The sequence below is a fragment of the Clarias gariepinus genome, chromosome 6, assembly GCF_024256425.1.
Source record: "Clarias gariepinus isolate MV-2021 ecotype Netherlands chromosome 6, CGAR_prim_01v2, whole genome shotgun sequence".
NCBI lineage: Eukaryota > Metazoa > Chordata > Actinopteri > Siluriformes > Clariidae > Clarias > Clarias gariepinus.
Window position 1 is genome coordinate 2036936 of NC_071105.1, and position 23471 is coordinate 2060406.

Here is a 23471-nt window from a genome sequence, read left to right on the forward strand (position 1 = left end):
ACTGAAACACTTGTCACGGTGTAAATTAGGCTTCTGTCGTTTCAGTCAGAACCAAAAAACAGACCCAAGCACTGAGGTCATGTCCATGAGGAGTCATAAAACTTGATGTATTTGCTGTTTTAGGACTCAAGAGACAACAGGTGCATTGTAATCACCATGAAGTTTTATTTATTTCTCTATCAAACTAACCAAAGTGTGTTTTAAGGTTTTATAGTAACCGCTCATTGACTCAAGCTTGCAGACATTACACATCATCTGATTTTCACTGACATCATGATTTTCCTAAGGTTTTCTGTGTTACAAAATAAATAATAATTCAATATTTATGGAAGGAGTCTCCAGTCTTAAAGATAAAACTATATATTTTATACTATTTATATTTCTAAACTATATATTTAAAGTGTTTCCACTTTGAGGCAGTAATATGACAAGTGGCAGTCTTTTTCTTATTAACACCTTATCAAGCTTTTATTTGGAGAGAGGGAGACTGGGGAGGGAACGAGTGTTTATACTGTAGCTGCTATAATGTAAGTGAGAACAGGAACTCATCTGGAGCACGAACATTCAGTGAAGCTGTAAATGTTGAAATGAACTCTATGATGCAAACTGTTGTGGTGTAAGAAGAATCAGACTGTGTGTGTGTGCGTGTGTGCATGTGTGTGTGTGTGTGTGTAGGTGGGAGCACAGCCTTTCAAAGGAAGAAAGATTGAGAAGAAACAACATTGTGTTGTGTATAGAAAGATCTTAAAGACTGATGAAGCCTGTTATAAAGGTGACACACACACACACACACACACATACACATACACACAAACGTGCATAAATTAAAACTTAAAGTTCAATCTATCATTGTGTTTTCTTTTCCTCTTACAGAATACAAAAGTACCAGTGAAACAAAGGTATGTCTCAGATCAATTACACACTAACATATTGAGTCTAAGTGCTTTCTCTTTGGGTTGCCAACCTACAGTATCACAGGGCCAGTGTTGGGGGGCGTTACTTTTTAAAGTAACTAATTACATTACAAAATTACTGTCTTCAAAAAGTAATCAGTTACATTACTGCGTTACTTTCTGATAAAAGTAACTAGTTCGAGTATTTTTCCACTGCAGAAAATAAAAACTCCTTTGTGATTCCTCATGCATGTTGTTTTAGTCGAGACCTTTATAATTATTCTACCATCATCACTCAGTGAAGTTTGTCCCCCAATCTGTTACCTACTAATTCCTCTATCTCACCTACACGGTTTTGCGCGGTGGCCGTAAGTACGGTTCATCATGATTCACAGCAAGTTTTGGCGTTGTGATTAGGTTTTCATTTTTCCGCGCGTCGGTTCTCACATAGTCAAACCACAAAGGTGAGATAGGGGTATTAGTAATTAACAGATTATGGGCCAAACTTCGCTGAGTGGTAACAGCAGGTATAACACAGGGGAGCGGGTTGTCGCAGGCGGGGCCTGCAGACACACACACACTAATGGATTGGGAATGACTGCTGTCTGGCTCACGGATTACATAAATTGTCTAAATAACAGATTACATTTTTGAAAAAATAACTAAGTAATTAAGTACTTAAATGGCGGACCTAACGTGTTAGATTACTCGTTACATCAAAAAAGTAATCCGAGTACTCTAAAGCATTACACCCAACACCGCACAGGGTGCACACACACACACACACACACACAGCCTACAGTGCATGTCGGAGGAAACCTAGGCAGGATTTAAACCCCCAACCACCACAATGTCTCAGAAAGCTCAGTACTTTCTAATTAGTGTCTGCGATTCACTGCATCATTTGTACCATGTATTTTTATCATCGAATGGCTAATATATTAACACAAAAAAGTCAAAATGTATAACAAAATCCTCACCTAGGTACGTGATTACCACTGCCATGAGGTAAAGACATTGCTGATCCCTGTCACAGTACGGCAGGTAATGCCCACTTCTTGTGACAAGTCATAATCACCCACAATCCCTTTTCACACTCCATTCCGCTGCTTCCGTTTTGCCGCCTTATTCATTCATGCCCAAGCGCACCTGCGCCTCATCTTATTCACCACTCTTTTCTCTATAACTCTCCCTCTAACAGACAGTTCTCAACGAATTATTGCGTGCTCATAGCCCAGTGTCTCGTGCCCTTTTTGCCCAAGTAGGATTTCTGTTTTTCACATTGTCAACCATTTTGCCCTCAAGGATTAAGTTTTTGCCTCTCGGAATAAACTTGTTTGCTATGCTGTCTGATCTACCAGCTTTGATCTTCCGCTTCCGCCTTCGACTACGGCTCTGTCTAAAGCCCCAGGATTATGCTCATTTGGACTACAGGTGTGTGCTTTCGAATTCAGTTTGATCGTCAGTGCCTCTGTTTAAAACCCTGACTTCCTTTCGCGGCTGCTCTTATTATGTGTGTTGGAAACTGCAAGCACTCTGCGCCTTTTGATCTCGCGCAGCCGCTCTTACCCTGTGCGTTGTATGCACTTTGTACCTCGGATCTGCATAACCTGGGGGACGCTGATGATCATTGCTGCACCAACTACAACGCTTTCACTAATGAAATGAAGAGAGCCTTTGACCACTCTCTTTCAGGCTGGGAAGCAGTTGGGCAGATTTTGAGGCTTCCTGTGGATGGAATGAGTGTGCCCTGTTTGATGGTTTTTTTCACGGACTAAGTGAAACCGTCAAGGATGAACTGGTCTTTCAGGATCTCCCTTTAGGCCTAAATGAGCTCAAGGATCTAGCAGTCCGCATTGATACATGCAGACGCAGAGAGCGCACACAACCCCTGGTAAGGACCAATCACCCCATACCCCCCCCTAACCACTGATTCCCCTATCCAGCCTATGCAGGTTGACTGAGCCCGAATCTCTCCCGAGGAACGGCAACATTCAATTTAATTAAATTCAATTTAATTAAATTCAATTTTATATGTGTATAAATCAAAATAGTCAGATAGTCCCTGAGATGGCAATAAAACTCTATGAGATGGCAATAACGTTGGAGGGAAAAGCAGGCCTGCTTCTACTGTGGTCAAGTAGGCCATTTTAGCCTTCAGTGGGAAAGTGGAAGCCTTGGAGGCCCCTTCTCAAACAAATCTCCCAACCTGACGCCCCTTACTACCGGTTATGATCGTCTGGAATAGTAAGATTCATCCACTAAGAGCTCTCATTGACTCTGGATCTGACCAAGACCTGATCTGTGCTGCAACAGCAAGGGAATGGAAAATCCCTTTTTTATCCCTAGACAACCCCCTATCTCTCAAGGCCCTTGACGGAAGTTCCCTTTCATCCATCACTTGCCGCACACCCCCAGTTACTTTAAGAAACTCAGGTAACCACACTGAGATTAATCTCCTTCCTTATCATGAACTCTCATGCCTCTGTCATCCTTGGCACCCCATGGCTGATCAGACATAACCCCAACATTGACTGGGCCAAGAGCACCATCCTCGATTGGAGCCCTGTCTGTCTCTCCTCATGCCTTTACTCTACTAGAATTCACTCAGCGCTCTCCGTCACTGAGGATGTTATTGAGCTCTCTGATTTCTCCAATGTCCCACCTGAATACAGCGACCTCCGACAAGTAAGGCACGTGCCCTCTCTCTGCCACCTCACAGACCTTACGATTACTCCATTGATCTCTCAGGTTTTACCCCCCTTAAGGGACGTTTGTACTCCCTATTTGCCCCACAGTGAGGGAGGCCATAAACAGATACAACACCGAATCATTGGCCGCAGGGATCACCCGACCTTCCTCCTCACCAGCAGGAGCCGGTTTCTTTTTCGTGGACAAGAGAGACAAGTCCCTTTACCCCTTCATTAACTGCCATGCACTTAATGCCATTACAATCCAGAACGCAAGCTCTTGCAGGAGGCATGTGTTTTCACTAAGCTGGACTTGCGAAATGCATATCATCTGGTGAGGATAAGAGATGGGGACAAATAGAGCCAGGGGTAGCTCAGTGGTTAAGGCATCGGACTACGGTTCGGAAGATCCCAGGTTCAAACCCCACAACCACCAAGTTGCCACTGTTGGGCCCTTGAGCAAGGCCCTTAACCCTCAACTGCTCAGATGTATAAAAATGTAAGTCGCTCTGGATAAGAGCGTCTGCCAAATGCCTAAATGTAAATGTAAATAGAAGACCGCCGTTAATACCCCGAAGGGCCACTAACACCCCTGCTGTTTTTCAGGCTCTAGTTAATGATGTCCTGAGAGACTTTTTAAATATCTGTTTTTGTTTACTGTACCTAGATTACATCTTAATCTTATCTTGTTCCTTGGAAGAGCACAAGCTGCATGTCCGACAGGTCCTAAAAAGACTCCTTGAATATAAACTCTATGTAAAAGCAGAGAATTGTGAATTTCACTGCAGCTCTGTGACCTTTCTTGGGTTCATTATCGCCCCTTCCAGCCTACAGATGGAGGCAAGCAAGTTATCGGCCATCACAAATTGCCCCACTTCCAAATCAAGGCAAGACCTCCAACGATTCCTAGGGTTTGTCAATTTCTACAGGCGCAAACAGTTCAGTGGCAGCTCCCCTTACCGTGCTAACCTCCACAAGAGTCCCCTTCCTTTGGAACAAACACGCTAAAGATGCGTTCTCTGACCTCGAGCACAGATTCACTTCTGCGCCCATCCTAACCATCCCAGAACCTTCCCTTCAGTTTTTAGTGGAGGTGGACGCCTCTGAGTTTAGAGTCAGGGCTATCTTGTCTCAACGATCATCCAAGAATGATAAGCTACACCCCTGCTTTTACTTCTCCTGTCGTCTCACCCCAGCAGAGAGAAATTAAAACATAGGAGATCGGGACCTGTTGGCGGTAAAGCTTGCTCTAGAGGAGTGAAGACACTGGTTGGAGGGAACTGCTTCCCCATTCTTAGTCTGGACCGACCACAAAAACTTATAGTACCTCAAATCAGCCAAGAGGCTCAATGCCCAACAGGCAAGGTTTAGTCTATTCTTCTCACGTTTTTACTTCACGCTCTCATATCGCTCTGGCTCCAGTAATATCAAACCTGACACCCTGTCCTGACAGTTTTCCACACCTTAACAACCAATGCCGATTGTGTTAATCCTGCCTTCTTACTGCCTTGTAGCAGCCACACACCTGAATGTCAAAAGGCACATAATCAGGAACCAAGCACTAGCGACACTCCCCTCGACTGACTCTTCATCCTGGCCTCTGTCTGACCTCAAATGTTGAAATAGAGACATAGCTCTCAGGTTGCCTGCCACCCTAGGGGAGCCTGCACCCTATACCTACTCCAGCAATGATTCTGGTTGCCCTCTATAATAGATGATGTTCTGGAGTTTGTGGAAGCCTGTGACACATGTGCTAGGAGTAAGTCGAGCAATAAACCCCCTGCCGGCCTCCTGAGACCCCTCCCTGTTCCCCGTCGGCCATGGTCACATATTGCCTTGGATTTTGTTACTGGCCTCCCCAATTCTGATGGCCCATTTCATCCCCTTGCCTAAGTTTCCATTAGCCAAAGAAATGGCAGAATTGATGATCCTTCACGTGTTCCGTCTGCATGGGCTCCCTTCTGACTTTGTCTCCGACTGTGGCCCCCAATTCTCAGCTGAGTTCTGGAGGGCCCAGCCTTTTCTCTGGGTATCACCTTCAGTCAAATGGTCAGACAGAGACTTAACCAAGAGTTGGAAAAAGCCCTAAGGTATAGGCATGGTTCACAAGATATGACTACATGGAGCAAGGCCCTTCCCTGGATAAAAAATGCGCACAATTTGCTGCCGACTTCCTTCATAGGTTTCTCTCTCTTTCAGTGCTGGTTTGGATATCAGCCACCCCTGTTTCCAGCCCAAGAAGAAAGTAACGTTACCTTCAGCTAGTTCTTTCATACGCCGCTGCAGGAGGATTTGGTCCCAGGCCAGGACCCGTCTCCTTCACTTCGTCAGCATCTTCTAAGCTAACCGAGGCCGCACAACAGCCCCCATGTACCGCATGGGTCAGAGAGTGATGCTATCCACCCGAAACATCCCCCTTTAAAACAACCTCCATTAAATTGTCACCCAGATTCATCGGACCATTCACAATCACCAAGGTAATCAATCCTGTCTCTGTCAGGCTTTCCCCTTCTACTTACTATGCGCCACACCAACCCATTCTTTCATGTCTCACAACTCAGACGACTAGTACACAGGCCTACAATACCTCGTCGATTGGGAGGGATATAGCCCAGAAGAGAGAAGTTGGGTCCCTGCCAGGTTCACTGTCGACTCAACCCTAATTTTGGACTTCCACCGACAAGACCCAGAAGCACCAGCTTGGATGCCCGGTTTCGGCCCTGGGGGGTGGGGGGACGGGGTGGGACAGGTAAAGGCAACTTCTCATGACAAGTCGCCAGGTAACAGCAACTTTGCGTGACAATTCATGATCACCCGCAATCCCTTTCCTTCCATTCCACTTTCGACTACGGCTCTGTCTGAATCCCCAGGATTATTTTTATTCGGACTACAGGTGTGTGTTTTCGAATGCAGTTTGATCGTCCGTGCCTTTGTTTACAACCCTGACTTCCTTTCGCGACTGCTCTCATTTTGTGTGTTGGAAACTGCAAGCGTTCTGTGCCTTTTGATCTCGCGCAGCCGCTCTTACCCTGTGCGTTGTATGCGCTCTGTACCTCGGATCTGCATAACCTCTGCCCACAGCCGCTTTCAACCTGCTCTGCCATCCATCCATAACTACATTCTGATTATTGTGAATTTTGCTTAATTACTCCTTTTTTCTGCTTCCAGCAGACTTCTCATTAAAGACATTAAACTCGATCCGATCTGTTGTGTCTGCTTTTGGGTCCCTCCAGCCTTCCTGACACAGGTACCCTCGTGACAATCCCAAACATTTTTCTCTGTCTCTGGATTCCCACAATAAAGAGTTGACCTATGCAAGATCCAGAAAGGTTCCAATAATGTTTGTATTTTGTATTGATGGGTGGCAACCCATCCATTTCAGTGGGTAACTTTTGGATTAACCAATAAATAATTTAATAAACACAAGTGACTTCCTGTAAAGTTAAGCTCAATGTTGCTTATTGCTTAATGTTTTTGGTTTGTATAATAGTTTTTTTTATTATTATTATAAGTTTTAATGGAGGGTGCCAATATTTCTGGAGCTGATCCAAACCAGAGAGTGCAGCTGCTCGGCTATAATCTTAAAGTTCTCCGGTTTCTCTCACACTGTGTTATGAGGGTGGGAGAGAGGGTTGGTCGGGGGGGTGTAGTCACACTGAGAGGGAGAACAGGATCGGAGAGTGTTCTTCTCGCTGTTAGAACCCTGCATCAGGGAAAGGAACCAGAGCAGAGAAGAAGCTATATAAAAGGTAAAAACATCTTCCTGTCGATCTGAGCTAAAAATCAGGTTCCATTGGTGGTGGGTGATTAATGGAGTAGTAGTTCGTCCACAAAGATGAAACAGTTACTGTGGGCTTTTAATCTAGCTTTGATGATAGAACTAGAAAATTCCAAATGACATTAGAATTTTATTTAATCCATTAATATCCTGTATAATTGCTTTCATATTACTTTTTCATCTCATATTCTTTAAATTTTTGCATTTTGCCTTCTTTCCTTTTCCCCTTTTATTCTCTTTGTATGTGTCCTTTGCTCTTCTCATCTCCTGTTCCCTTTTCTTCTTTTCTCTTCTCATAACCCATCTTCTTTTTTCCCCAGAGATGTAATAGTGAAGTGGTTAATACAATTTAGGGTTGAGAATTTTCTGTAAAACAAATGGCTTGTGTGTGTTTGCTGATAAATTAATGTGAAGAGTCTGTAAACCGCTATGTTGTTCAGTCAGTATAAGAGTCATTCAGTCAGTCAATCAGAGAGTCAGTCAATCGAATAGTGAGTCATTTACTCAGTTATATGGTTAGGCAGTTGGAGAGTTATTCAGTCACTTAATTGCTTAGTCGGTCAGCCAGTCCAGTCACTTAGTCAGTCCAGTCCATCCAGCAAGTCAGTCAGTCCGTCAGTCACTCAGTCAGTCTGAGGGTTTATCTCCCTGCTGAGACAGGATGCAGTAAAGTCTCTCTCATGTCTCTCATTATCAAACACTCTGAATTTGTTTCCTGTCTGCGCTGATTTTTGTGTCCAGACTGCACTAATGCAGATATCTTATTTTTTTTATATTTGCTGTGTGTAGTGTGTATTTAGATGAGTGTTAAATTTACACACTTACACACAAAGTCAGTGAGACCAGCTGATCCTCTGAAATAGAGTTATAGAAATAGTTCCCTAAATCCAGTAAGCATTTCACTCATCCTCCCGTCTCACTCCATCAGCTGTTCTCCGGTTCTCTTTTTGTCTCCCTTTGTTCACTCAATTCACGGTTTGAACTCAACTCAGCTTCCTTACATCTCTGTGTTTTACGTGTGTCCACATTCCGGACACAATAAATTCCTAAATGTGTAGCATCGGTCATGTGACTGTTCATCTATAAAGCACTCTCCTGGAAAACCTCTCACTGAGATCCAGTAATTTTGACATGTTCATTTGTAAGAACAGTGCTGTACATGTTTACTGTGGGTTTAGCTGGAGTGTAACTGTTGACATAAATTTGAAGACTTAAAAAAATAATAAAAGTGTGTGTAAATGAAAAAAGAAAAAAAAAACTCACAATATCTAAATCATATTTATCTGTAGTAGACACCATCTATTTATTTATCCTAGGTTTAAGTGATATGAAACACACACACACACACACACACACACACACACACTGGTGTTAAACATTAGCAGCTGTCTCCCAGTGTGACATTAAATAAATGAACTAAGAGGATGTCTTTAAAAGCACAGGGACACTCAGCAGTGTGTTTGTGCACATCTGTTTGTGTTACTATAGCAACAACAATAAATAAATACAAGCACTTGTCACTGACATAAATCATGCTGTTTAAAACAAACACAGCACACATGATGTACTTTTGGATCGCTGTTTTTGTGTCTTAATCAACAGCTTCAGATAAAAATGTGATGTGTTAAAAAATGCCCCCGTCTGTACCACCTAGATTTAACGTCATCTTTTTTTTTTAGTTTTTTAGCTTCTAATTATGTAAGTAATAATCCATTCTATGTGTGGGTTAAGCCCCAGTCTTAGTCCTAAACTGCTCATGGGGCAGCGCCAAATTGTCCCTAATTAAAGTTTTTGAAGGTTCTTGGTTGCTTATAATCACATACAAATTGGCTATGCATTATCATACAAATAGCACACTCAGTCGTTATAGAGCTTATAATGTACGTAGATTTACATTCATGGTATTTGGCAAACACCCATATGAGCGAATTACATTTCATTTTATCTTATTATACATCCGTGACTACAGAAGCTTTGAATCTCCTGCAAACTTCTGTAATAAATCACACCATACGACTGTGATATCTATATGAGCTCACTATTTAATAGAGTAGGGCAGTGTCCGAGTTAGACATTATATCGGATTTGCTCCGTCCCCTATGGGACAGGATTTTGCAGCTCAAAGCTCTCCTCATCGACACTAAATGAAGGATTCTGCATATTATTGTACTCTACTAACTGTTCTGAAAAGGCATTAACCACCGCCAACATCTACAATGTAACTTGCTGCAACGTTCTCTACATTTTGTAATTTTGCACACGGTCCAAAATCTGTTGGCATTTATGATTTCTCCCGACACATGTGGAGCCATACTGAACTCTGAAAACCTGACTTGATGACCTGATCATTTTTCTGTGATTTTATACTATGTCAAGTTCATGGCACATTTAGTACACTAGAATATCTAAACATCTCAGTACAGAAAATTTAATTATATTGTTGATTACACATACAGTATAATACACACATTACACATGTTGTTAGTTGTCATGTCGTGTTATGTATTAAAAAGAGCACAGTAGAGTGCTATCCAGTACTTTTTCATCTGTCACACACTTTCTGTTTTCTTTCTGGGAGATGAATTTAAAGATGTGAGTTTTAGCCTGAGGGCTTTAAAGGTCTTTTACTGTAAGAAGCCTGTGTGTGTCTGTTGTGTACATGTGCGAGTTTATGGCAGTTTATAAGCTTTGCTGTCCACCAAGCTCCAGGTCCATATATTGCACAGCTGGAACACGATTCTCTTCCACCAGACAGATCAACTACCTACATTCTTGCATAAAAAAGATAGTCAATTATATATATATATATATATATATATATATATATATATATATATATATATATATATATATAACATTTATGCAGTGATGTGTATTCAGAGTCAGGTTACAGATCATTACGTCATTTGGTTTATTAATATCACCAATGTGTAGTTCAGAAGATTACTTTGGAATAAAAAATGCAGCCTAAGGAAGAAGGTATCTTTTCTTGTAAATATAAATGCTGTAAAATCTCCAGGTAAAAATGGAAGCATGAATGGATTTGGTTGAATTTGGTACCATGGATAAAGGGATCTCGGCATCAAACCTGCCTAATAAGGTCTACTCTGTGACACCAAAACAGCTCGAACCAATCCATGCATGTACTGCACAAGACCCCTGTAGGGGTGCTGTGGTATGTTGCAACAAGATGATCTGCAAAGTTCTTTGTCATGTTCCTCAAACCATTCCTGAACAATGTGTGTGGAGTGTCAGAGCTAATTAACCTGCTGAAAGAGGCCACTGCCATCAGGGAACACAGTCTGCAACAGGGTTTAGGTAGGTGGTAAGTGTCAAAGTAACATCCACATGAATACCAGACCTAAGGTTTCCCCGTAGAACTTTGCTCAGAGTATCACACTGCCTCCCATAGTGCATCCTGGAGCCATCTCTTCTCCAGGTAAACAATGAACACACACCTGGCCATCAATGGTTGTGTACCAACCATTGCTCCATGATCCAGTTCTGATGCTGAGATTCCCATTGTAGGAGCTTTCGGTGGAGGACACAAGTCAACAGGGGTACCCTGACCTGTTAGCAGCTACACAGCTCCATACAGTACGCAACAAACTATGATGCACTGTGTATACTGACACCTTTCTATCACAGCCAGCATTTAATTTTTCAGTAGATTGTGATACAGTAAGACTCATGTGGGATCGGACTACAATCAACCTGCCTTTACTCAACATGCATATTAGTGAACCTTAGCCATGAGCCTGACATCGGTTCATTGGTTGTCCTTCCTTGGAGCAATATCTGCCTACTGGGAACATCCCAAAAGAGCTGCTGTTTTGTAGATGCTCTGACCCAGACGTCTAGTCATCGCGATGTGGCCCTTGTCAAAGCCACTCACATCCTTGCATCAACCTGGTCACCTCTTGCCTAATGTATTTCACCTCCAGCACAGGCCATTGTAATGAGAGAATGAATGTTACTCATTTCACCTGTCAGTGGTTTTAATGTTATGCCTAAACCATGTCTCTCAGATCATCATCTTCACAGTTTTTCAATTGTGAATATTGTAGAAATAAACAGTAGTACCTTGGATTTTGTTACATTTTTAAAAGGCTCAGACATCCAGCATGTCCTTATTTCAAATGCTAAGGAGTATGAGATCTATTTGGCAACTCTATTGTCTACTGTTTTCTTTCTGTTTCAGTCATCTAAAAGTCAAAACAACTCTCCTTCCAGGTATGCAGAATCATGACAATATAACAATGTCAGAATATTCATTTCTTTGCTCATAAATAATCACAGCATTGACCCTGTTTTAAAGGAGTGACAGCGTGGAACGTGTGATGGAGAACGTCATGGAGAGCCGTTACGATTTCGATCTGATCTACATCACAGAGAGAATCATCTCCGTCTTCTTCATACCTGAACTGGATGAACAACGTTATCGTAGCCACTTGAAGGAAGTGGCGGCCATGTTGAAATCAAAACATCAGGAGAAGTTCCTGGTCGGTTATTTGATGATCATTATCATTAACTCATAATATAATCCATATCATAATAGCAAATCACATCCTTTCATCTTTCAGGTCATAAACCTGTCCAGGAAACGGCACGACATCTGCAGATTAAACCCCAGGGTATGATTTATAGACAAGATCCTAATCCTCAAAAATGTCATGACAATTGAAAAGCTCATTCCCAATCAGGGTACAATTGACTGCTTTGGAAAATTTGCTGAATAAGTTATTAAATTGTACATGGCATTTCAGCAACACTACAGCTCCCTCCTGGGCTCAGATTGTGCTATTGGCAGATTGGGTTAGGGTTAGGGTTAGAATGTAATTGCAGCTTTCAATATAAATAAAATATCAATAATATTAGGCATAGCATGAAGATTGCATTTCTCTTCTTCTCTTTGTGATTAATGGCGGCTCAAATTCAAGTATGTTGTGGTTTCGTCTGCAATTTTTTCCCATTAATAGAACTAGGGTACGGAGACCCCAATAATAACTAGCTTGCTGAAAAAAATTAACCTACACAACATGATACTTGGCCTAGCGTTAGCTAGCTTGCTTATTGCCCAAAATTAGCTCGCTAAGGTATATTAATGCTAGCTAGCTTGATAGTACAGTTAAATGTATGTTGACTTCATTAAGGGCCTTTTATTTTATATTGAAAATTTTCAGGTGTCTGTAATTATTGGTGGATTAACACCCATTTTTTAAAGCCTTGTATTTTTGTCTCGCATTTTACTGTCAAGATGTATTCACTATTCTGTTGATATTGTTCCCAAGACACTAATGCTAAGCTAATGGTAATGCTAAGCTAAAATGATGTTAATTGCTAAGTGCCCATCCATAGTGTAGTCTTGCTTGATTTTAAATTAATGCATGCCTTCATAATCTCAGTGAGCTTGACTGGGATGTCAGTACTGTGCATGTGTCATGTAAGAGTGAGCTGAACTCATTCTGTACCTGTCAGGTTGAGGAGTTTGGCTGGCCCGATCTACATGCCCCGCCCCTGGATAAGATATGCGCCGTGTGTAAGACTATAGAATCCTGGTTGAACTCTGACCCTCGCAACGTCGTTGTGCTTCACTGCAAGGTCAGGGGTTAAAGTTCACCCTAAACGTAACGTTTAAATAGTTTTGATACTGCATTATTATTATTATTACTGGCCTGTGAACTGCACCTTTAATAACAACTTTCATAATAACTTTTAATAACATAACTTTCTCAGGGGAACCGTGGCAGGGCTGGAGTAATAATAGCAGCGTACATGCACTTCAGCAAGATATCAGCCGGGTAAGCTCTCTCTCTCTCTCACACACACACACACACACACACACATACACGCTCATACAGTTGTATTGCGTTCTAGACTTCACACAGTTTCATGATCCGTGGATGATTCTGTCACAGGGCAGATCACGCTCTCACCACCATCGCCATGAGGAAGTTCTGCGAGGACAAAATCTCCTCCTCTCTGCAGCCGTCTCAGAACAGGTTCCTCCCCAGACTGACATCTGAGATCACATCATCATCATCATCATAAAGCATTTTGTCTAAAGAATATTATTCAATCATATTTCTATCCCACATAGATATATTTATTATTTTTCTGGCCTTCTGTCTGGAGCAATCAAGATTAACAGCTCATCCCTGCTCCTGCAGCAGGTTCATATTCCAGCTATAACCAACTATGAGCCTGGCGAAGGTACTCACGTTGTATACTATCTCAATAAACAGTCTTCAAGGTCCCGTATTTCACTCCGTCTCACTGGGTCTCAGTACCACACATATCAGTTAATACTTCATTAATAGAGATGTATTATTGTATACCTCAGTTTCACTTTTCTTCCAAACGCTGCTTTTCAGCAGGGTTTATGTAAATTAGCTACTGCTGAGCCACGCCCATCCAGAGAACAGCAGAGCTGAGCAACAAGCTGGGGCTCTTATGGTCACAACAGGAAAAAAAAACTAATAGATTTTTTTAAGCCCTGGCCAATAAAAAAAATAAAAACAGGAAAAAAGCAGAGAACAAGCTGGTTGCAACGTTAAGTGCCATCTTCTGGCTAAACTGCAAATACCAAAATAAATATCAACAAGCCCTCCCCCTGACCAACTCCACCCGAACAAACCCTTTTGTTTGATTCATGTTTGTGTAACTACTGTATATAAACAACAATGTATTCATAAACTTTTGACTTTGACCGATAAAACTTTAAACTTTAACTATTATTTACATTCTTTCACATTAAATATTCATACAGTATAAGGCTTACAGGTTCAAATGTAATATTTACAGAATTCCTGCTGACCTGGTAAAATTGTGTATTATTATATATCTTTTTTTAGTTTGATTTAATTATAAGTATTTATTTATTTTTATCTTGTTATTTTTATTATAACAAGAGGCACATTTTAATTATGAATAAAATGTAATTTAAAAAAATCACTTAATGACCAATTACTTGTTTCTTAGCTGTACCTATTTTTTTCTAAAATGCTTCTTTCGTGTATTGAACCTTATTTCTTTTGAAATATTTCTAAATAATAATAACTTTTTTAGATATAGACATTTTGTGGCAGCACAGTGGCGTAGTGGTTCTATGCCCAGCTCTGGGTCTGTGTGCATAAAGTTTGCATGTTCTCCCCGTGCTTGGTGGGTTTCCTCCGGGCACTCCGGTTTCCTCCCACAGTCCAAAGACATACAGATCAGGCTAATTGGTGCTCTTAAATTGCACACAGTGTGTGAATGAGTGTGTGAGCGTATGTATGTGTGTGTGCCCTGCAATGGTTCGGCACCTTTTCTAGGGTGTACCTCGCCTCGAGCCCCAAGTTCCCTGGGATTGGGCTCCATACCCTCTGCAACCCTGTATACAGAATAAAGCGATATAGACGATGAGTGAGTGAGTGAGTGAGTGAGTGAATGAGTGAGTGAGTGAATGAGTGAATGAGTGAGTGAGTGAGTGAGTGAGTGAGTGAGTGATAGATTGATACTGTATTTTGCTTTTTTTACAAGACCTTTACAGTGCCAGTTGTTTCATGTCTGCCAACTTAAAGAGAATGTACACAGAATATTGTTTGTGTTTGTGTGTACTTTTACAAACTTTATTAGGGCAAACATTAATATTGATGTAGCACTTTGTACAATATGTCGTATTGATGTTAATGCCTGTAATTTTCTCTCTTTCAGCTTATGCACCATTCATAAAGATATATCAGTCTCTGAAACTTGTCTACACCTCAGGAATCCAGTGAGTTGAGTTTCATGGCTTCATTACTGCAGATCAGTGAACATTATATCTGCTTAAGGACTCATTTTATTTGCTGTTGTTTTGTTTTTTGCAGCGAAACCAATGGCTCCAGAAACCCAACGCTGTGCATTAAAATAGAACCAGCTCTACTGTTAAAGGGGGACATTATGGTATGAAACGATGAACCGTACCACCATGCAGTGGATAAGCTTGTTATCAGTCAGAAAATTCTAATTCTGTATGTTTTATTTTTTTCATATTTAGGTGAAGTGTTATCATCGGCGCTCAGGTGTGTGCGAAAGAGAGTGTGTGTTTAGAGTGCAGTTTCATACATGTACAGTTCATGGATCACAGCTGTGGTTTGGAAAAAAAGAACTGGACCAGGCATGCACAGGTGTGTATTTGTGTACAAACAGAAAACCAGTCCATGCACACACACATTGCATTTGTCTAACATTATTGGGTTGTTATTTTTTATTTTAGATAAACGTTATCCAGCTGACGCTACAGTAGAGCTTGTGTTCTCTACTAGTCCAGAGCCAAAGAGAGGTGCTGACTCTGTCATTTCTTCATTCATATCATTCTTTATTTCTGTGAACGGTTATATCTGATGTCCTTTTACTGGAATGTGTGTCCATGTTTGTGTGTGCTCAGGCGAGGAGGTCCAGAAAAAAGACCCTAGTGGGAGTCCAGGTATCAGCTGTACAGACCCTGTAGTGCGCTGGGACTCATATGAAAACTTTAATCTTCACAATGAGGACAGTATAGAAGGTAGGTTCAAACACACACACACACACACACACACACACACACACACACTCAAAATATACACTCGTGTTATAGGCACAGTAGAGGTGTAAATCACAATCTGGGAGCTGGGGAGGTAATTGGTGTAAATGCACAAGTGTGAGGAAATGATCTATTTGGGGAAGTGGTCTAAACATCAGGGGTATAAGACAGAAATGATTGGAGTAATAGGCATCTAAAGTAGGGCAAAGGAATCCTCAGAATTTCTGAACTAACGACAGAGTGGTCAGAATATTTGAGTTAAGTGGGTAGAGAAACTTACCCAGAGTACCAGAGGAAATTGATGGGACTGTTCAAAGTATTTTAGGTGACAAATGGGACGGGTCAGAGTATCTGAGGCTATGGGCATGATTAGCCAAAGCATCTGAGATAATTAACGGGAGTGGGCAGAGTATCTCTTATATACTATTTAGTAGTTTATTGTGCAGGGTGGGATTTAGCTGTGATGTAGGCAATGGGCAGGAGTGGGAGTGGTCAGGGTATCTGTGGCATTGGGCGGGACTGGTTGAAGAATCTGAGGTAGTGGCAGTTTAAGAAACTAAGGACAGTCACGGATGGAATTGGTCAGAGTCTCTTTGTGAGGAGGCAGGAATGTTTGTGGGAGTGGTCCATGTTGTTATGAAAACTGGCAGGAATTATCATGGAACCTGTAGTAACAGGAAGAAGGTGTTAGAGAAAATGCGTGTAAATGATTGGGACTGGTCTGAGTGCCTGTGAACCTGAATGGGCCTGGTGTAAATCTCTAAAAGTTAAAGGGAGTTGTCTGCAGGTTCTGTAAAATTTTGGCTGGTCCAATGCAAATCTCAAATCATGACTTCAAGGTAGAATAAACACATTCAACCAGATGAACATCTATAACACAAAAACAAATGCTTAAACATCCATAATGTTATTGTACTGTTTCTCTGTTCCTCGTGTAGATATCTGTCACACTCGGGGCCCACTTGATGGCAGTTTGTACGCCCAGGTGAAGAAGCGCCGTGTACCTGGCTCCACTTCCAACAACCCACAAGTCACTGAGCCTTCCACTCCTAGTCAGTTACACTCTCTTAGCCCTGACTCAGGACACTGTTCCACTCACTCTGAGCTTGAGTTACCACCACTTATTTCATCTCATTTTCCTCATTTAAGGGAGGACAAAGAGAGAGATGTGAAAAGGGAAAAATCAAACGTGAGGCAGAAGGATAGAGAGACAGCGATACTAGATGATGGAGATTGCTCCCATTTCCGTCTGGAGCACTCTTGTTGTGGTCGCCCTTTTTCCCACCCTCATTCCTTCTTGGGACAGGATTTGTCTAAAACACCCCCACAAAAACTTCATCCCAAACACTACACACTACCTTGCACTCGTACTCCCACTTTGCCTGTGTGTGAGCCCTGTGGGTCTCAGCAGGACTTTCTGTGGGAAAGAGGGCACTGTCAGCATCACGGTTGCACTCGGTCTTGTTTCCCTTTACCTTCACCAATAACACATGCCCACACCCATACTCGTTCTTCTCATGCGCACACACTCCCAGTGCAAGCTCGTTTATTCTGTTCAGGGGACACATGCCCTCTGTTACATTACCCTGCTCTAGCCCACAACCCCACCCACATTCCACCTTCTCAGTCTTCCAAGCAATCCTTAACTTCCAGCCCTTACCATGAGTTACGCTTCTGCTCGACTTCACATTCTTCCTGTTCCTGCAGAGACTGCTCACACCTGCGTGAGGATCTGTCCCACTCTCAAAGAGTAAGCCAACTCGAAAGGCTTCCTTGGCACAGAGAGCCAGGGTTTGGATATAGGCAAGAGGGGGCTATGCAGTGGGCAAGAGATGGTGATATGGAGGATCCAGACTGCTGGCAGCACAGAGCTGTTGTCCCACCCATGATGTCATCCTTTGGATATGGACATAGACATTGCCATTCCGTCTCTAAACAAGATCATCCAGTCTATGGAACAGACCCAAGACAAGACTCTTCATCGAGTCCACATCCAAGCCCACACAGCAGTGGGTACCACAGCCCCTATCTACCCTGGACCTGCTCTCCGTCTCATGTTAGAGACAGTCCTGGCTATGCTTCCATGGCTCAATCTCCAAACTCATCTCCACTAGCTCACACCTCTTCCCCAAAAAGGACCAGTCTTACTCAACAACACGTTCAGACCCCCATGCCAGGAAAAGATCACAATATCCATTTTAACCACTCAGGTATGTCCCATTGCACTATCACTAATGCTAAACAAAATATTGCAGTCAGCACATATCATGCTCATTTGATCCTAGTATACCCATTTTCTGATTAATTCACAATAGCTAGCTCTCAAATAACCACAAATGGGAGCTAACAAAAAGGGATAGGAGAAACCTAAGACATGGTACCAACTACTGCAACATTTTCATTCTGGTGCTTGTGAATGCAAAAAGTTTATATTTACTCATCATTTTTATAGACATTGGACAGAGTAAAGCCATTCTTTCCATCCAGAGAGCACACTCAATTTAAATTCTGGCAATAGATTATGCATGATGTCTTATCATGAGCATTTAAACTTAACTTTAAAATTTTTCTGGTTGCAGCATTTGGGATCCATGCACATGCCACTTTGATGTTCATGAAACACAGGCTCCATAAACCTTTCAAGTGACACAACTGTCTAAGATCCCAAGTCATCTTTGATGTGATGGGGATATCTATTTAATGAGTGGCCATAGCTTGATGAGCACTGATTTATGATTGGACACTAATTGGTAGAATAGTTTTGGTCTATTTTTCAACGCTGGCCCAAGTTTTACAGTTTAGATCACAAGTTCCCAATCCTTGTCCCGGAGAACCTCATATAATGCACCTTTTACCATTTTGTAACTTTTTAAAACACCTTTTATTAGATTTTTATTTTAGGTCTCATTTCAAGTTTCAGATCACATGATCAGGACTTTAAATTTAGAGTCAGACTGTTGCTTACAATTTCAAAGTTTTAGCCACAAAATTGACCTACGTAACTATTTATTGTAAAATAAAATGTTTCCAATATATAAACACAAGATTGACTTATTTTGCAGGAGTCTCAGATGAACATGCAAAGGTGAAAAATATCCATGATGTTTCTTCAACAGAAGACTGTAATACTGATGTTTTTCTGCAAGTCCAAAGCAGGTATATGTAATCTAAATATCATATTACTTTATTTTTGCTTTCTATTGTACCAGAGGTTTTAGGAATTGCATTGTAAGTGTTTACTGAATCTTTGGATTTTACAGTGTAGAACCACCGGTAGAGCCAGAGGACCCAGGCAGTAGTGATGTTGAACGTGGCGATTCTCTTGCTAACAGCGATACTTCAACTGAGTTCTTCAAAGAGCCTCAGGAGTCAGACACAAAATCTGCATATGTAACAGAGTCCACATGCACCAGAATCCTTGTGACTGAACCACCAGTCACTGCTTTGGAAGCAGAATCACTTCTATCTGTTGCTCATATACAAGGGAATACCTCACTATCTAATGAGATGGAAAAGAACTCTACATGTCCTTCAGAACGAAGCTCATCATGCGACCTTCCTTTGTTGAACCCCATTTCTGAAGGACAGAGCCTGACCAATCTGACTGACAGGGTTTCTTCCAATGAGGATGGAAGTAGTAGTGATTTGAGGACTCAATCCCCAGTGCCTGATGGATACATCACACCCTTGTTCCCTCTGACATCACCAAACTACACTCTCTTGACTGTGCCTCATCTTCCATACACTGGCTACACTGCAATTACCATTCCCTCGTACCCTCCTCAACCCCCTCTCCCTGATAAGCAGCGTGTCGGTCCTTTCCAAGATTCTCCAAGTATGTCCTCAGTTAGATCATCCACAGCATCTTCCACCTCTTCTGTCCAGGCTCAAATCGCCTTCTTGCCTAACGCAGACAGACAGAAAGAAACCCCAGAGCCAGAAAATCGCGTCAGTGCCAAGTTTGTGCAGGATACTTCAAAATTCTGGTACAAGCCTGGAATCTCCAGAGATCAGGGTAAGGAAGAACAGACTTGTCTGTTGTTTTATTTAACCAAGCTTCATTTTAGAAGTTTTTGTAATTAAAATTATTTGTTTCTGCCCTTCTAGCAATTGCTGTTTTAAAAGATAAGGATCCTGGATATTTTCTAATAAGGGACAGCAGCTCATTCCAAGGTGCCTATGGACTGGCTCTTAAAGTGGCCAAACCCCCTGTTCATGTCAGCAACCATGGCCAGAACTCTCACTCACTGGAGCAGCTAGTCAGACACTTTCTGATTGAGAGCGGTGCAAAAGGAGTAAAAATTAAAGGCTGTCAGAATGAAACCTACTTCGGTGAGGAAATGTTGATCTAAAGCCCATCATGTGCACTAAATTGCTGAATAGTGCGCTCTAATAGATACTAAATTCACAGCTAAATTCCAACCTGCACACTAAACTACTAAACAGTACGTTCTAATTGATACTAAATCCATGGATAAATCCCACCCTATGCTCTAGATAGTAGATATAAGGTAGATATAAGACTACAAGATATAAGAGTATATGGTAGGAGACTGTTTGTGGCTCATTCTTTGTAGTGTAGTGATGAGTACTTTTATTGAAAATCATAGTATGTTGTACAATTTTATAGGTAATGCACAGCCAGTTGGTAGGTGATAAGGCATGTGATGCTAGGAATGTGAGTTAAACCTCGTGGCCCAAACTACCTTTGGATAAGAAGAATTGTTTTTGCCACTGACTACTGTTCCTGAGCTTTTTTTTATTACTCTTGCAGGGTCTCTGTCTGCTCTGGTCTACCAGCACTCCATTACACCTGTCTCTCTACCCTGCAAACTACACATCCCTGACAAAGGTTACACTTCTTTTACCTTACATACAGAACTTACTATAGTTATGGTGTAATTCCTAGTATGGGTGAAGATGTGCTCAGGGCGTGTTCGTGTGTTTTTAGATCTTGTAGGAGAGTTGCAGGAGTTGCAGAGTGGCACCAACACCAGCACGGCTGCAGAACTTCTTAAACAGGGAGCTGGTGAGCATCTATCCGAATGATCAAACAACTAATGGACTTCTTTATGCCTTTTCTTACTGTCGCGTCTTCGTGTTCCTCCCAGCCTGCAACGTTCTCTATCTGAATTCTGTGGACACAGAGTCTCTGACTGGCCCACAAGCCATCTCCAGAGCGGTGAAGTGCACCCTTTCTCAGGAACCCTGCCCTTCAGCAACTGAGGTTCACTTCAAAGTGTCTACTCAGGGCATCACACTTACAGACAATCAGCGCAGGTACAACCACTCCTTAACCGCCCCTTGTAGTTGTTGGCAAACCTCCTAAATCAACATTTAGCCAAGCACATTTCTCAGCAATATACGCATGTTAGCTTGAGAAGGAAGGAAGTGTGTCCATTCCATGTGTGTTATTAGGATCAATGCTTACGTCCTGGTTGGTGAATAATATTTTTCTGTTTGTGGTTTGTAAACTATGTTCTGTCTGATCTTCTGTCACATCCCCCATGTAGATTGTTCTTCAGGAGACATTATCCAATCCATAGTGTTATATTCAGCTGCGTGGATCCTGATAATCAGAGGTACATCATGTGAGAATTAATATACACCAGGTCAAACCGGGACTTGTAATGAAATTTTTTTGTGGAAGAACATGTAAAAGTGATTGACAATTGCAAAATATTGCAAGCACAGTACAGTGATAAGACTCTTAGCCACAGTAAAACATTTTAACAGTGCAAACATTTTAAAGAAGGCTGAATGTCTGTGAATGACGATCTCGTCCAAGTCGTTCCTGTGAACATTCAGCGGGTTTGGAACGCCTGATCCTTAAAAATCAACATCACCAATTTGTGAAAGAGACGCATCTGTCTGTGTGAACTGTACACACACTCATTCACCAACATCACTTTCACTTTACAGAAACTTGACTGGGCGTTATTGCCACATCCCCCATACAGTCCTGACTTCGCTCCAAAACCATTTCCTCATGTTTGGGCCATTAAAGGAGTTCCCGGGAGGCCAGTCTTTTATATACGTATGAAACAGGCAGCATGGTCCTGTCTTCAGCGTAGAGCGTATGGTGTCCAAGCTCTAGTGAAACACTGGGATAAGTGCATTAGTGTAGCAGGGGATTATATAGAGAAATATAAAGGTTTTTTTTACTCTCAGAACTGTGTTCTGTTATTCTGTCCCGCTTTGATTTGAACGCCTCTTTTATTTGTGTGCATGTGTATCTATAAGTTGTTTGAGTTTAGATGTATAAATTGCGTTTTGCTTTCTTAGTTTTTTTTTGGCCCTGCAGTACTTGTATAAATGATTGAATAGATTGGTACGTGTGTGCGTGTGTGTGTGTGCCTGTGTGTGCCTATGTGTGCGTGTGTGTGCGTGTGTGTGTGGCTGTGTGTGCGTGTGTGTGGCTGAATCTTCCTGTATTTTTTTTTTTTTTGCTTTGTGTCATTCTTTCCCTCGCTGTCAAATTTCTCCACTTGCTCATTTGCTTTTTTGTGTCTGTGTGTCTGTGTGTGCATGTGTGTGTCAGGTGGCCAGCTGCTAAAAAGTCCTGCAACAGGTAATTCTATGTCTGCTTGGCTTTTCTTGTGTCCGTGTGTGTGTGTGTGTGTGTGTGTGATGCAGGAGTGTGGATTGCACTTTTTATTAATTAAATAGAATATGTCATGCTCTTATGTTCATTCATAGTTATGTGTAATGAGCCCATCTGTTAAACAAGTGCATTCTTGTTGTGACTTACGTTATAGCAGCTATAAATAAATTTCTTTTTTTTCACTTTACTTCTTTTGTTCTCCTTCTGTCTGTTTCTCTCTCTCTCTCTCTCTGCAGGATGTTTGGCTTCGTAGCGAGGCGCAGTGGAAGCACTTCGGGAAACGTGTGTCACCTGTTTGCAGAGCTCGATCCGGAGCAGCCTTCCACGGCCATCGTCAACTTCATTAATAAAGTCATGCTGGGACCACATCACATCCGCAAGTGAGAGGAGAGAAAAGGAAGAGAAAGGAAGAAAGGAGAAAAGAAAGGAAAAAGAAAGAAAAGGAGAACAAAATAAAGTTTTTTTTAAGTTTATGTTTTATTTTATTTTATACAATATAATGGTAGATTAATAATATTGACTTTATTATCCAGTTCATTATAAACTGCACTGTGTTTTGATTACTGAAATGTATAATGTCTAATATAAGTGATAAATTTATATCTTATTTATATATTATATAATTGAAACTAATATAATATTATTGTAGTAGGTATATTCCCTTTCTGGTATTCCTGATTCATAATCATTATTTTGTGTTTTTTAACTGTAAAACACCATTAAACTTTAGTGCAGTTACTTCTGAGATTTTTTTTTAATCTGAATTCAATTTCTATTATTATTATTATTAGTAGTAGTAGTAGTAGTAGTATTATTAGTATTATTTGGCTTGTGTTTGGGTGCCCCCCCCCAAAAAAAAAAAACAAAAAAACATACATACTTTAAATACAAACATACTTTATAGATCCTGTAATATCTGTGTAAAATGGAGTGTGTATGAAATAAAAACATCATGGTGTTC

The 23471-nt window shown here is 41.4% G+C and overlaps 1 protein-coding gene across 2 annotated transcripts; it reads left to right on the forward strand.

Moving 5' to 3' along the window:
* The first annotated feature begins 874 nt into the window (after positions 1 to 874).
* tns2b (tensin 2b) lies at positions 875 to 23257 on the forward strand. 2 transcript variants are annotated; one of them, XM_053498367.1, is made up of 23 exons: positions 875 to 899; positions 11563 to 11594; positions 11680 to 11863; positions 11945 to 11995; positions 12840 to 12962; positions 13098 to 13162; positions 13280 to 13363; positions 13462 to 13574; positions 15057 to 15117; positions 15212 to 15287; positions 15382 to 15511; positions 15601 to 15666; positions 15772 to 15888; positions 16845 to 18116; positions 18969 to 19062; positions 19167 to 19921; positions 20014 to 20238; positions 20681 to 20758; positions 20858 to 20935; positions 21018 to 21186; positions 21420 to 21488; positions 22448 to 22477; positions 22747 to 23257. In XM_053498367.1, the coding sequence occupies exons 3-23, from the start codon at positions 11702 to 11704 to the stop codon at positions 22892 to 22894; spliced, it is 3966 nt and encodes a 1321-aa protein (XP_053354342.1). In that variant the 5' UTR covers positions 875 to 899; positions 11563 to 11594; positions 11680 to 11701; the 3' UTR covers positions 22895 to 23257. The 2 variants fall into 2 exon arrangements, with proteins under 2 accessions (XP_053354342.1, XP_053354343.1); XM_053498368.1 differs by lacking the exon at positions 22448 to 22477.
* Positions 23258 to 23471: the final 214 nt, after the last annotated feature.

What these genes read in the sequence shown, in the direction of transcription:
- tns2b (XM_053498367.1), top strand. Translation starts at nt 11,702, where the DNA reads ATGGAGAACGTCATGGAGAGCCGTTACGATTTCGATCTGATCTACATC. An exon ending in TGTTAAAGGGGGACATTATG is followed by an intron (nt 15,288 to 15,381) that starts GTATGAAACGAT and finishes TTTCATATTTAG; the next exon opens with GTGAAGTGTTATCATCGGCG. An exon ending in TCAGAATGAAACCTACTTCG is followed by an intron (nt 20,239 to 20,680) that starts GTGAGGAAATGT and finishes TTACTCTTGCAG; the next exon opens with GGTCTCTGTCTGCTCTGGTC.